The following is a 13,708-nucleotide window of genomic DNA, read 5'->3' as shown; positions in this document are numbered from 1 at the left end:
TGTAGGCACCAGTCTCGTGAATTAAACAATGCTCTGAGACCACCACATATACATATTTTATATTTTTAATGGTGGCAGTAATCTCTGACATTCTCTCCATACAATATGATTGGCAGTCATGTAGATGTGAATGACTGTCTGATCCTTAGAACCCAAAGGTCTACCTAACTATAGGAATTTCTCTTCCTATTAGGCTTTTCTTTAGACAGTCCAATTATAATTCTTCCTTTTCAACAGATCATCTCTCAATATGTTCACTAAAAAAAATGCTGAGTTCAATTAGATTTGGTCTTGATTTCAAGGCATTTATATGCAAGAAATCAATATTCAATTCAAACTGTGTCAAAACTTCCACTGTCTCTGTCTTTTTTCCTGGACATCAAGATTAATTCAGTTTGATAAAATTAAAAATTAAAAATCAATTATTTTCTTAAAATAATCAGAATAATAATAAAATAATCTAGAATCAGTTTAGTCCCCAGAGAAAATTATAAAATAGCCAAAAACTTAATTCCTATGACCTCTGGTTTCTCCTATGTTCTTTCCCTTGAGCATGAGTTCTTGTCCATCTCAAGTAACCAGTGTCTCTTTTCCTTTCCATAATTTACCTTTCCCATCAAAGCTTGTTTATGGAAGAAAGACCTGATAAATATATTTCATTTCAAGCAGTAAATGGTTAGCAGAACAGCTAACTTCAACATAAGCTCCTTTCAAGGATATTTACATTTTAACACTAAACAGAAACCTGGAACCAATGTAATGAGTCTTGAATTATAGAATTTGAGGTGTCATTTAGTGAGCAGAAAAAAATCTGTGGGTGATTAGAAACTTTGATACTCCTCAAATTAATCATACCATACAAGTTGTCATCTGTACTGCCAATACGACAGGACAAGACTGGCCAATATTTCTTGCTAGTACAATATTTCTTGCTAGTTCAGAAGCTCAGATCTTCATAAAAGTCACTGAAAGCAAAGTGCTCTTAAGTTTTTGTTGTAAATGCCAAATTATTTGCCATTGATAATGAAGAGACTGTTCATCATTAAAGATCATCTCAATAAATGTCACTTCAAACCTCTTCAAAGCTTTTTTCTCCTTAATGTTGTGCTTATTCTAGGCAAATTGTTAAAGTGACAGAGAAGTAAATATATCTGCATTTACCTATTCACTGAATTGTAAATATTAGCGATGGCCCAAGATAAAATTTCATGTACTTTAAAACATAAGGTTAAATTTTTTTCTATGCTAGTTCTTTGTTTGCTTTTAACAAAAACATATGGAAAGTGCTACACAGGAATCTTCACTCTTTCGGCATAGCAGCATCAGTTTTGAGCACTAATCCCATGTTTCCTCCCAATTCTGGCAGCAAACCACCTTCAAATGTGGTAGCTTGGTAGTGAGAATGTTTGTTGATTCAGCTGTTAACCTCCATGGACTACTGAGATTGCCAAATAGTTGAATTTTGGACGATGTTCTTGGTAAGTGGAGCCAATTGTTTTACTACAAAAATGAGCTGAGACCACTAATCACAGAGATATTAGAAGTGGCCAACCAGTGGGTCCTCTTTTTCCACTAGGGTGGTCTTCCCTAGAGTCAAATGCTGAAGTTTATTTGGAGAGTCTGCTCATATCAAGTAAAGTCATACTTCTAAATGTACATTTTAGCACCTCAGTGGACTTGAATAAGCCAGCCTATGGCCAGTTGGGTCGATCTTAGTCCAAATGAATTCGCTTTAATTAAACTAGTTACTTCTTTGTTATCTTTTATCACTTGGGTTTAGTTGAGTAATTTTATGTTTTTAGTTGTTACTCAAAAACTTGTGCTGAAAGAAATATGTGATGAAATCAGTTGAATTAGTCAATAACAAATAATTTCTCATATTCCTACTGTGTACAAAGCTATGCATAGTAAACACTATAGGATGCACACAAAAATAATATATTGTTCATAATTTGTGTCAATTTACAGTCTACTTGGGATAAATAAGATATATACAAATACTTTTAGATAACAGTAAAGGCATCATGTAAGAATTAAATAAGTAGCATTATATAGTACAGTGTTAGTAGAGAGAGATTAACAGGAGATGGAAGGATTAGAGACAGGTTCATGGAAAAGATGGATCTTGAATTAGATTGTTGATGAGTAAATGGTAGGAAAAGGGGAGGGCATTCCAGGCAGGGTAAATCACATAAACAGATCCTAGGTAATATGCATTGTGGATTTACAGAATAATGAATGAAACTGGCTAGCTGATGCAGATTCCATGTGTTGGTATAGAGTAATAGATAAGGTTGTAAAACTAGGTTGGTGCCAAATTGCATAAGTCCTTCGATTCAAAGTGGTATCAAGGCAGAGACTTCTAGTAGCTAGATAGTCAAGTTTATTATCACAATTCTTGTATTGTATATGGAACCCGTCCCCTCATCTCTCAAGTGAACCAGCCAAAGTTTTATTGATTTTCCTGGTTGCTTCCAGTAATGATCACAAATTTCTGTCCTTTCAAACTCAGGTGGGAGTTTCCATAACTGCTGTCTGAAAGGGGACAGAATCTTCTGCCTACCCAGGTTGAATATTAGTACTGTTAGTTGCTGTCACTAATAGTACTTACTACTGTAGTTACATTGAGGTGGGCCTGAGGCTGTTTACTAGGTTGATGAGGAAGTCTTTCCACTCCAAGGAGAATTAGCAACAACTAAGGCAACCGTCTTTGAAAATACTTCTGGTTCCCAGTACTTGGCCTACACCCATCTCCCCAAGTTGCTCCTCTTAGCAGGCAATAAAGTGGAGACCCATTTATTACCTGGTTCACTATAAAATTTGGTTAACATGCTCACTGCCTATTCCCAGGGACTTTCCTCAAATCCCATTAATCACCTGGTAAGGCCCTCACACTTCCTCTTCCAGAAAGCTGTGTCTCCATTTGTATCCCATTCTCATCATCAGAACTGTCAGAGACTGTGAAGAATCTGAAATTTTATCCTATATCCAAGCCAACAAATTAGCCTGAGAGTTTCACAGATTCTATTAGAAGACACAAAACTCATGGGACAGAGACAAAGTACTGTTTATTATTCTTAGCAATAGCAATGTCCAGAGCATCAGTATTTTTGCTCTGATTTTCTGAGCCTTCTCACAGGGTGATGCAAAGAGGGCTAGATGACATTTACATAAGCAGTGGTTATATTACATAAGAGGAACTTTGAACTTAGAGAAACTGAATCTTTTATAATGGTCAGTTATTTAAAAAAATAAATGTATTCCAGAAAGATTATTATTATATGGAAGTTTATATTCCTGCCTTTTGCTACAGAGGGAGATTCTATAGCCATCTTTACTATACAAAAATCCCTGAAAATATAGATTGGAACAATGAATAATTAACATCTCGTTTGTATAATGTGCAAAAATACAAGAGACCATGGAGAATTGTCGCTAGCAACATGTTAAGTTAAATATTAGAGATATAGAGATGAGTAAGATACATTTATTTTCCTCCATGAGCTCACATTTTATTGGAATAAAGAAACAAACCCTTAATTACAGTATAGTGTGATTACTACTAAATAGCCATATTAACAGAGTTCTATGGGAATATAAAGGAACAAGCTACTGATTCTGGCTAAGGGAAACCATGAAAAGCTTCACAGATCATGTTATATTTGAGTTGGCAACCAATTATATGATGAAGGAACCTGGGGCAGTGAGTTAAAGGAGACTTCCAAGAAGTATGGTTGCTTGAGCAAAGACTTGATGAAATAGTTCCGACTTATCAAATAGAAACAGAGGGCAAGGGTATTACAGCAGAGGTATAAAAGGAAGCTATGTGTATTTTAAAACTACAAATAATTCAGTTTTTTAGTCAATTCTACTTCCATTAAAAATGACAAAACATAATTCAAACAGGTTTTTTTAAGTTTATTTATTATTTGAGGGAAAAAGAGAGTGAGTGGGGAAGGGCAGAGAGAGGGCAAGAGAGAGAATCCCAAGCAAGCTCCACGCTGTCAGTGCAGAGCCTAATTTGGGTCTCGAACTCATGAACGATGAGATGATGACGTGAGTTGAAATCAGACATTTAACTAACTGAGCCACCCAGGTGCTCCCCTACCTCAAACAGTTTTAAGCAAAATTCAGGATTGGCTAATGTAACCAGGAAATCCAGCAGTATCTATGCCTAGACATTTGGCCAAATACAGGAATTTGATGAATATAATCAGGACACTCTCCACTTACTAGCTTTACTTATGTCTGTTAGCTTCATTCACAGGAACACATTGTGGAAAATATGGCCCTTGGCAACTCTAGGCTTATATTTCCCTCACAGTTAGCAATCTTAGCAAAAAGAAAGCATTCTTCTTTCTTTATAGCTCCAGCAAATATTCTAAGGTAGATTCCAGCCAATCTCGCTTGGAGTACATGATCATCTTTAAATCAATCACAGTACTCATGGGGATGGAATACTGTAATTGGCAAGATTTGGGCTATTTACTTACCCCTGGAAACTGGGATGGGGACCAGAAGCACATGGACTGCAAATTGGGGAAGAGTATTTTCCTAAAGAGACGGTGAGCAGATAAAAAAGAAGATGCCCTCTACATGTTACATCTTTGATGCCCAGTATCTACATGTACCATTGCACCCACTTATACAGTTTTCAAAATGCCTCTAGTAACATAGTACAGCCACCCACACAGTTGAAAATATACTCTCCATTCTCCAAAGGAAGATAAGCTAATGTATTGATCAAGTATTGCTTATAGCTCCAAGGCCAGGTTTTTGGAGTAAAGTGCATTCTTTTCCCTGAGGCCTAAATATAGGTGTGAGTGTCAAATAATCAGATTCATTTTAGAAAGAAACAAAGTAGCCACAATATTCATTCCACTTGGAGACCCGAAAGAACAGGAAACAAAATAGAGTGGCCCAGGACTATGGCTGTGCATTTGGAACAAAAGTAGGAAATCAATATATACCAGTTCCTCATAACAATATAAATCAGCTTTTAAATCACCTAACTTCCCACCCCTTGCCACAAACTTACACACACTGAAAAAGGGAGAATCTGAGATAAAGAGTCTCCAGAATATACATTCTATGATACCAAGGAATATTTTTGTTCTCTAGTATATATATATATACTATATACTATATATATATATATATGTTCAATGCCAAGAACAATGGCTGATACATAGTAACATGTTGAATGAATAAATTGATACTCTTTAATTAATAAAGACACTCATAATAATTCTACATGAATCAAATATATAGAAATGGAGTACCTGAAATGATACTTATCCAAAGGTAAGTATAAAATCATAGTCATGTTATTACCTCCAAAACAATTTGAAATCTGAGCTTACCTGATTTTTATCTGGGGACAAGTTTTCTAAGGGTCTTCAAATAATTGCAGAGTGTTGTCTACCAAAGGGCAGTGATTATCTAAAAATACCCAGTATCAATTACCTTTTTGCTTTACAGTTTTATTGAGGTGTAATTGACATATAGCAAACTATATTTATTTAAGCTGTACAATTTGATAATTTCTGACATATGTGTAAGTCATGAAACCATCACTGCAATCAAAATAGTGAACACATCCATCAAAACCCAAAATTTCTTTGTTCACCTTTGTGACTTCCTTTCTGTTTCTCATGATCCTCCCTTCCCTGACCTGCTTTTTGTCACCATAGGTTATCCAAACCTAAGGATCAAACAATGGTCGACATTGTTTATCTTAAAATTGTAAGTTTGGTATGGTTTTGTGTGGATTTCAGTAAAATAAAAGTGGACTTTGCAATTGACTTTGTAGGTTCTTTTAAGAGTGACTTCAAACATACTGCTAATATTTAAAGTCTTATTTAAAAAGTCATTCAGAGAGTATATAAGGAATTCCTTGTGTTATAAGGAATTTTCATTGTCTTTGTTTCTGGATTTTCTCTGCTGAGTTTTTAGAATGCTACATATATATGGAATTCAGCTGTGCTATATTTACTACTCAAAAATATAGAATGGCTAAAGAGAAAAATATATGAATAGCAGTAATCATTTGCAAAGATTTTCAATGATATCATAATGAAAAAAGACTGTTTTTGACAGTATTTTAATTCTAAGACAGCAAAAGAGAGTGAAAGAAAGCCATATACCTAGATGAATTTCTTATTTTGCCTTTATTTTTCCAAAAGTGCATATTTTCTGTTTGTGGTTTTCCCAGAAGACAGAACAGTTCCTCGGTCTGCAGTTACATGCTGCCCTGTGCTAAAGTTTAGTTTCTATAGTTTACTTGGAAAGTGAATTTATTACTTCTGCCCTGTCAAATATTTTTTTTGGCATTAACTTTTGCATGGATTATTCTCACTCAACAAAGGTCATTTTAATCCTTTTTTTTTTATTACTTTTTTACTTGGACTCACCATATTACTGACATGACATGTACATCCACAAATGTTAAAGAATAAAACCTTATGATTGTTTTTTGGATCCATGTCTCAAATGAAATGCTCCCCTACAGAACCTCTCTCCCTCTGGCTGCATTCTTTCTTGCTTGCATATGCAAAATTGCAATCCTATCCAAAGAGGCTATGATAGTTGGGTTTGGGGGAGGGTAGTTTTTTGTTTGTTTTTAAACAAAAAATAACTTTGAAATTGCAAAATTAAAAATACAAGTATTCAAACAATTCATTGTTAATTTAGTCATTAATTTAAGCTATTGACTTTTTATTGAATATACAGTATGCTGACAGCAGACTAGGCTTTGAGTAACTTTGCCCTTTAGGAATCCATAACTTATGTGTTGCCCTATCTTGAATGATTTATTGATTTCATCTTGTTTTAATATGACTTTTTCTAAGAATGTATTCATTTCTACTTTGTTCATACTTATAAACTACTAAGAAGATAAATTTAAGTCAACTGTATTGTGTTATTGTATATTTAAAGCACAATGAGTATAACAATCAATGAAAATTTGAAAATTTTATGAGAGTTAAGTGCCCTAAGTGATGCTATTGTCTATAACAAGAGTATTTTAAAGCTACTTTATAAAATATCAGGAAAGTATAAACTTCTCAAAACATATACTTTATTTTCAACCAGTTATTAAAATTGAATATGCTATTACTTTCAAAACAATCCAAAATCTGAACTTCACTGATTTGATCTGGGGACATGTTCAATGAATAAATTATATTTTCTCTCTAGAGTTCTTCAAATCATTACAGACTGTTTCCTGCCAAAACACAATTACCTTTTTTGTTGTTGTTACAGCTTTATTGAGGTATATTTGACATAAGTAAGCTGCATATATTTAAATTGCATGATTTAATCACATTTTTTGTGTGTATGTATAACACAAAATCATCACCCAGATCAAGATAGCCAACATATCTGTCAAACTCAACAATTTCCTTATTTACATTTTGTAATCCCTCTCTCTGACCTTCCTGCCCCTACCCTGTCTAGGCTACCAGTGATCCGCTTTTTGTCACTATAGATAAATTTGCATTTTTCTAAAGTTTTTGTATAAATGAACTCATATAGTGTATACTTTCTTTTGGTCTGGCTTCTTTTACTTAGTATAACACGTTGGAGTTGCATCCAGGTTGCCACATCCAGGTTGTTTCATTTTCTGATATACCATAATTAACTTACCCATTGGATTTAATTATTTGTGGATTGTTTATCCATTTACCATTTTTTTAATTTTTTTTTTCAACGTTTATTTATTTTTGGGACAGAGAGAGACAGAGCATGAACGGGGGAGGGGCAGAGAGAGAGGGAGACACAGAATCGGAAACAGGCTCCAGGCTCTGAGCCATCAGCCCAGAGCCCAACGCGGGGCTCGAACTCACGGACCGCGAGATCGTGACCTGGCTGAAGTCGGACGCTTAACCGACTGCGCCACCCAGGCGCCCCTATCCATTTACCATTTTTAACTGGGAAGACTGTATATTTCAGTAGAAAACAGAGACTTCGTAACTCTTATCAAAGAAATACTGAAGTGCTCACTATATGCCATAGATCATGATGTACTTAACTATATTAGGACACTCTAGCTTCTAAACTTCTCACTAGTGCCAAAATAAGAATGACCATATTTTACCCTATGATTTCCCAGGATACTAATCGAATCTGCTAGTCCTTTAGTTCCCAGGTTTTGCTGTAAAAAATGCATGCGAATTTGTCTCCAGCCTTTAGTGATTAGAGAGTAATAAAACATTGGTTTTACTGGAGAGAATGCTGAGTCACTCTTCTCAGTGCAGTAAACAGATGTGAGAAGTCTGAAAATAGAGGACATGTTTTCACTTATTATTTTTAAAGCCAATTCAGTTTCTGCTTTTTGATAAAAATTGATTAGACTATTTCTATTAAGAAAGTACACAAAATTGATATACAAAAATTGGTGATGTTTCTGTACACTAATAATGAGCTATGAGAAAGAGAAAATTAAGAAAACAATCCCATTTATAGTTACATCAAACACAACCACAAGCCTTTCTCTCCTCCCAAAAGTTAGCAGTTCTTTTTTCTTTTATGGTTTATCACTCAAGTATGCATCTTTTAAAACTATAGTTTAAGCTTATTTTATGGCTATGTCTTTCAGCTTACAAGCTCTCTTTTCATTTCCCTTTTCCCGCTTACAATTTAGCTGTTGAAGATCCCCAGTCATGTGACCTGGGTAGTCACATAGAGAGGCCTGACCATATTCAGTTTTGCTTATTTATTTTTGGTGGGACTACAGGTGATACTGTGGTCTTTCATCAGAAAGTACATAATGTCTAGTTATCTCTTTGTTTTAATGATGTTAGTACCAGTTGATGACTCAAATGCCCAGATGTATTAAATCATTAGAAGATTGCAAAATACAGATATTTTTGCTGTATCATTTCTTTTTTATTTGTTGGCTGAATACATCCCCTTGTCTACTGTTTGGTTAGTAGTGGCACAGTATACATGGGAAAAGTAGAGTAAATGCTTGATTCTTCACCTTTCTTTACCAGTTTTCAAAATAATGAGTTGGCTTCCTTTAATCCTCTAAAAGAGGGCAGTTCTTTAATTGTTGTATCATTATGAACTTATGAATAGCAAAAATATTTGATATGTTTCAATCTATTGCAATTCTTATCCTTATTGAAGTTCATATTATCCCATATCTGCCCAGTGGGATCCTCTTCAAGGTCCCTCAGAGCTCTTCACATAACTCTAGATCTGATACCTTTTATAGTCTTTTTGCTTCCTGGAATGAGAAGATGTTTCAGACTCATCTGGAGGATGGACAGGAACTATGAATTATCCATGGGGATATTCTGAACCAGTGGTTGTAAGCCAGTGCCCAGGGGCCAGAAGTAGCCATCAGACATGTCTTTTTTTTTCCCCCAAAAGAAGCAAATCAGTCACTCAACAATGACAACAACAAAATAACTTTTTTTAGCACTTACTATGTGCCAGGTTGTCAAGAATATAATAGTTGCTGAGAATATAATAGTTCTTAAGACATAAAACTGCTTCAAGGAGTTTACAATCTGATGAGGAAAATAATAGAAGTCAAAACACTACATTAAGTGACCTTGCAGGACTCCAAGATGGCGTGAGAGTTCTTAGAAGGGACGTAACACTTTGTCAGTTCTGTATTCCAGTGTTAAACAACTGTGCAATAATTAACCTTTAATATTAACTTTTTGAGCAGTATAAATTACTTTAACTGGGCATGAAAGAATGGCAAAGGAAATTTTCAAATGCTTACTAGAATTATAGTAATGGCGATTGAGTAAACTATATTTTTTATGTTCCCTAGGGTTTTCCAGGAGATATTGGGATTCCTGGACAAAATGGCCCTGAAGGATCTAAGGTAAAAAAAAAAACAAACAAACACAAAAAACATATATATATATATATATATGTAGTCATTCTTATTTTGGTTGTATATATATATATATACATATATACACATATACATATATGTATATGTGTATATATATATGGTCATTCTTATTTTGGTTATATATATACACATATATACATATATGTGTGTGTGTGTGTGTGTGTGTATATATATATATATATATATATATATATATATATATATATATGGAGAGAGAGAAAGAGTGTTTTCTAATCTCAAATCTCAGTGAATGGGTAAAAGAAGACTTTAGGAATATCAGAACCTGTCTGGATATTTTGAACTTTCTCGGCTTCGTTTAATAAACTGTACAACTTATTTCAAGATAATCAGGAATTGTTTTCATGTTTGGTTGTTCTTTTGGTCCTCTATTCTATTGATCTGTACATCTGTTTTATGCAAGTACCATACTGTTTTGATTACCATAGCTTTGTAGTGTAGTTTGAAATCAGAGAACTTATTTTATTTATTTATTTAAATCCAGGTTAGTTAACATATAGTGTAATAATGATTCCAGGAATATAATTTAAAGATTCATCACTTACATATAACACCCAGAGCTCATCCCAACAAGTGCCCATCACCCATTTAGCCTAACACCCCTCCAGAAACCCTCAGTTTCTTCCCTGTATTTAAGAGTCTCTTGTGGTTTGCCTCCAACAGGGATGATTTGCCTCCAATGGGTATACTAAGTGAAATAAGTCAGTCAGAGAAAGACAGACACCATACAATTTCACTCATATGTGGAACTTAAGAAAAAACAAAACTAGATGAACATAAGGGAAGGGAAGGGAAGGAAAAATAAGATAAAAAGAGAAAGGGAATCAGCTTAGTATCTCTAGCTTTGTTCTTCTTTTCAAGACGGTTTGGATATTCACCATTTTGTGGTTCCATACAAATTATGGGATTCTTCCTTCTAGTTCTGTGAAATATGCCATTGGTATTTTGATAGGGATTGCAGTGAATCTGTGGGTTGCTTTGGATAGCATGGAAATTTTAACAATATTAAATCTTCCAATCCATGAGCAGAAAAATCTTTTCTATTATATGGGTTGTCTTTAATTTCTTTCAACAATGTCTTATGCTTTTCAGAGGACAGGCCGTTCACTTCTTGGTTAAATATATTTCTAGGTATTTTATTCTTTTTGATGCAATTATAAATGGGAGTGTTTTCTTAATTTCTCTGATAGCTTGTCATTAGTTTATATAAATGCAATAGATTTCTGTACCTTAATTTTGCATCCTGCGACTTTATTGAATCCATTTATTAGTTCTAATAGATTTTTGGTAGCATCTGTAGGGTTTGCGGTATACAGTATCATGTCATATTCAAATAGTGACAGTTTTACTTCTTCCTTTCCATTGTGGATACTTTTATTTCTTTTTCTTACCTGACTGTTCTGACCAGGATTTCTAGTACTGTTTTGAGTAAAAGTGGTATGAATGGGCATCCCTGCCTTATTCCTGATATTAAAGGAAAATCTTGCAGCTTTTTATCATTGAGTATGATGTTAGCTATGGGTTTGTCATAAATGGCCTTTGTTATATTGGCCATTATATATATATTCCTTCTATACTCACTTTGTTGAGAGTTTTTATCATAACTAGATGCTGAATTTTGTTAAATGATTTTCTGCATCCATTGAGATGATCATATTATTTTTATTCTTTGTTTTGGTGACATAGTGTATTACATAATTGATTTATGGATGTTGACCATCCTTGCATTCCTTGAATAAATTCTACTGATCATGGTGTATGATTCTTTTAATGTATTGTTGAATTCAGTTTGCTAATACTTTGTTGAGGATTTTTGCAATGCTATTCATCAGGTTTATTGGCCTATAAGTTTCTCTTTTGTGTTGTTTCTGTCTAGTTTTGGTATCAGAGTACTGCAGGCCTTGTAAAATGGATTTGGAAGTATTCCTTCCTCTTCATTTTTTTGGAATAATTTGAGAAGGATAGGTACTAACTTTTATTTAAATGTTTGGTCAAATTCACCTATGTAACCACTTAGTCCTAGACTTTTGTTAGTTGGGGAGTTTTTAAATTACTGATTTAATTTTATCACTTTTAATTCAGTCTATTAACATTTTTTTTTATTTCTTGGTAGGTTGTGTGTTCCTAGGAATATCTATTTCTTCTAAGTTTTCCGATTTGTTGGTGTATAATTGTGGTAGTCTCTTATGATTCTTCGTATTTTTGTATTGTCAGTTGTAACTTCTCCTCTTTTATTCTGATTTCATTTGGGCCCTCTCTCTCTCTTTTTATGATAAGTCTTACTAGAGATTTATCAATTTTTTTTTTACCTTTTCAAAGAACCAGCTTTTAGTTTCATTGATATTTTTTATTGTTTTCTCTACTTCATTTATTTCCACTCTGATCTTTAATGTTTCTTTCCTTCTGTTAGCTTTGGACTTTCATTGTTTATTTTCTAGTTCTGTCAGGTATAAATGTAGATTGTTTATTTGGGATTTTTCCTGTTTCTTGTGGTAATCCTGTATTGCTATGGACTTCCCTCTCAGAACTGCTCTTGCTGTGCTCCATAGATTTTGGAGAGTTATTTCAAAGATTTCTGTTTTCATTTGTCTCGAGGTATTTTTTTATTTCCTCTTTGATTTATTTGTTGACCCATTGGTGGTCTAGTATCATGTTGTTTAGTCTCTATGTGTTTGTGTTTTTCTCATTTCCTTGTAATTGATTTCTAATTTCATGTTGTTATAGTCAGAAAAGAAGTTTGACATGATTTCAATCTTCTTGAATTTATTTTATAGTCTATTTTATAGTCTATAGTCTATCTATTTTATAGTCTAATAAGTGACCTGTCCTGGGGAATGTTCCACATGCACTTGAAAAGAATATGTAGTTCATATTTTTTGGATGAAATGCTCTGTATACATCTATTAAGTCCCTGTAATCTAATGTGTTTTTTAAGGCCAATGTTTCCTTATTAATTTTCTGTCTGAATGATATATCCATTGATGTAAGTGGTATATTAAAGTTTCCTGCTATTATTGCATTACTATCAATTGCTCCCTTTTTGTCTGTTAATATTTGCTTTATAAATTCAGGTGCTTCTATGTTGGGTGCATAAATATTTATGAATGTTATATACTCTTCTTGGATTGACCCTTTTATCACTACATAATGCTATTCTTTTGTTACGGTCTTTGTTTTAATTTTTAAATTTTGTTAATGTTTATTTTTGAGAGAGAGAGAGAGAGAGAGAGAGAGAGAGAGAGAGAGAGAGAGAAAGCATGAGAGGGAGGGGGCCAGAAAGAGAGAGACAGAACTTCCAATACAGGTTCTGCACTGTGAGTGCAGAGCCCAATGCAGAGCTCAAACTCATGAACCATGAGATCATGACCTGAGCTGAAATCAAGAGTTGGCCACTTAACCAACTGAGCCACCCAGGTACACCTACAGTCTTTGTTTTAAAGTCTGTTTTGTCTTATATAGGTATTACTATTCCAACTTTCTTTTCATTTGCATTTGCATTCCTTTTACTTTCAACCCATGTGCATCTTTAGACCTGAGGTGAATCTCTTATAGGCAGCACATAGATTGGTCTTGTTTATTTATCCATTCAACTGCTCTATGTCTTTTGATTGGAATATTTAGTCCATTTACATTGAAAATAATTATTGATAGGTATGTATTTGTTGCCTATTGTTCATTGTCTTCTGGATGTTTTGTAGTTCTTCTCTGTTCCTTTCTCTTGCTCTCTTACCCTGTGTTTTTATGACTTTATTTAGTATTGTGCTTAGATTCCTTTCTTACTGTCTTTTGTATATCTAGTATAGGATTTTG

General features: G+C 33.9%; 1 protein-coding gene across 7 annotated transcripts in view; it reads left to right on the top strand.

Annotated features, from left to right (window-relative positions):
* COL24A1 (collagen type XXIV alpha 1 chain) overlaps positions 1 to 13,708 on the top strand; it is a 412,001-nt gene that overhangs the window by 143,554 nt on the left and 254,739 nt on the right. For 6 of the 7 annotated variants that reach the window (XM_019837359.3, XM_019837358.3, XM_045036123.1 and 3 more), the window contains one exon: positions 9,794 to 9,847. The exons of the other annotated variant lie outside the window; for it this stretch is intronic. In XM_019837359.3, the coding sequence (XP_019692918.2) occupies positions 9,794 to 9,847 (54 nt within the window). The remainder of the gene's footprint in view (positions 1 to 9,793; positions 9,848 to 13,708) is intronic. 7 annotated transcript variants of the gene reach the window in all.

This window comes from Felis catus, chromosome C1 (assembly GCF_018350175.1).
Source record: "Felis catus isolate Fca126 chromosome C1, F.catus_Fca126_mat1.0, whole genome shotgun sequence".
Classification (NCBI taxonomy): Eukaryota; Metazoa; Chordata; class Mammalia; order Carnivora; family Felidae; genus Felis; species Felis catus.
Note: the sequence above shows the minus strand (reverse complement) of the source record. Positions and strands in the feature narration are given on the sequence as shown.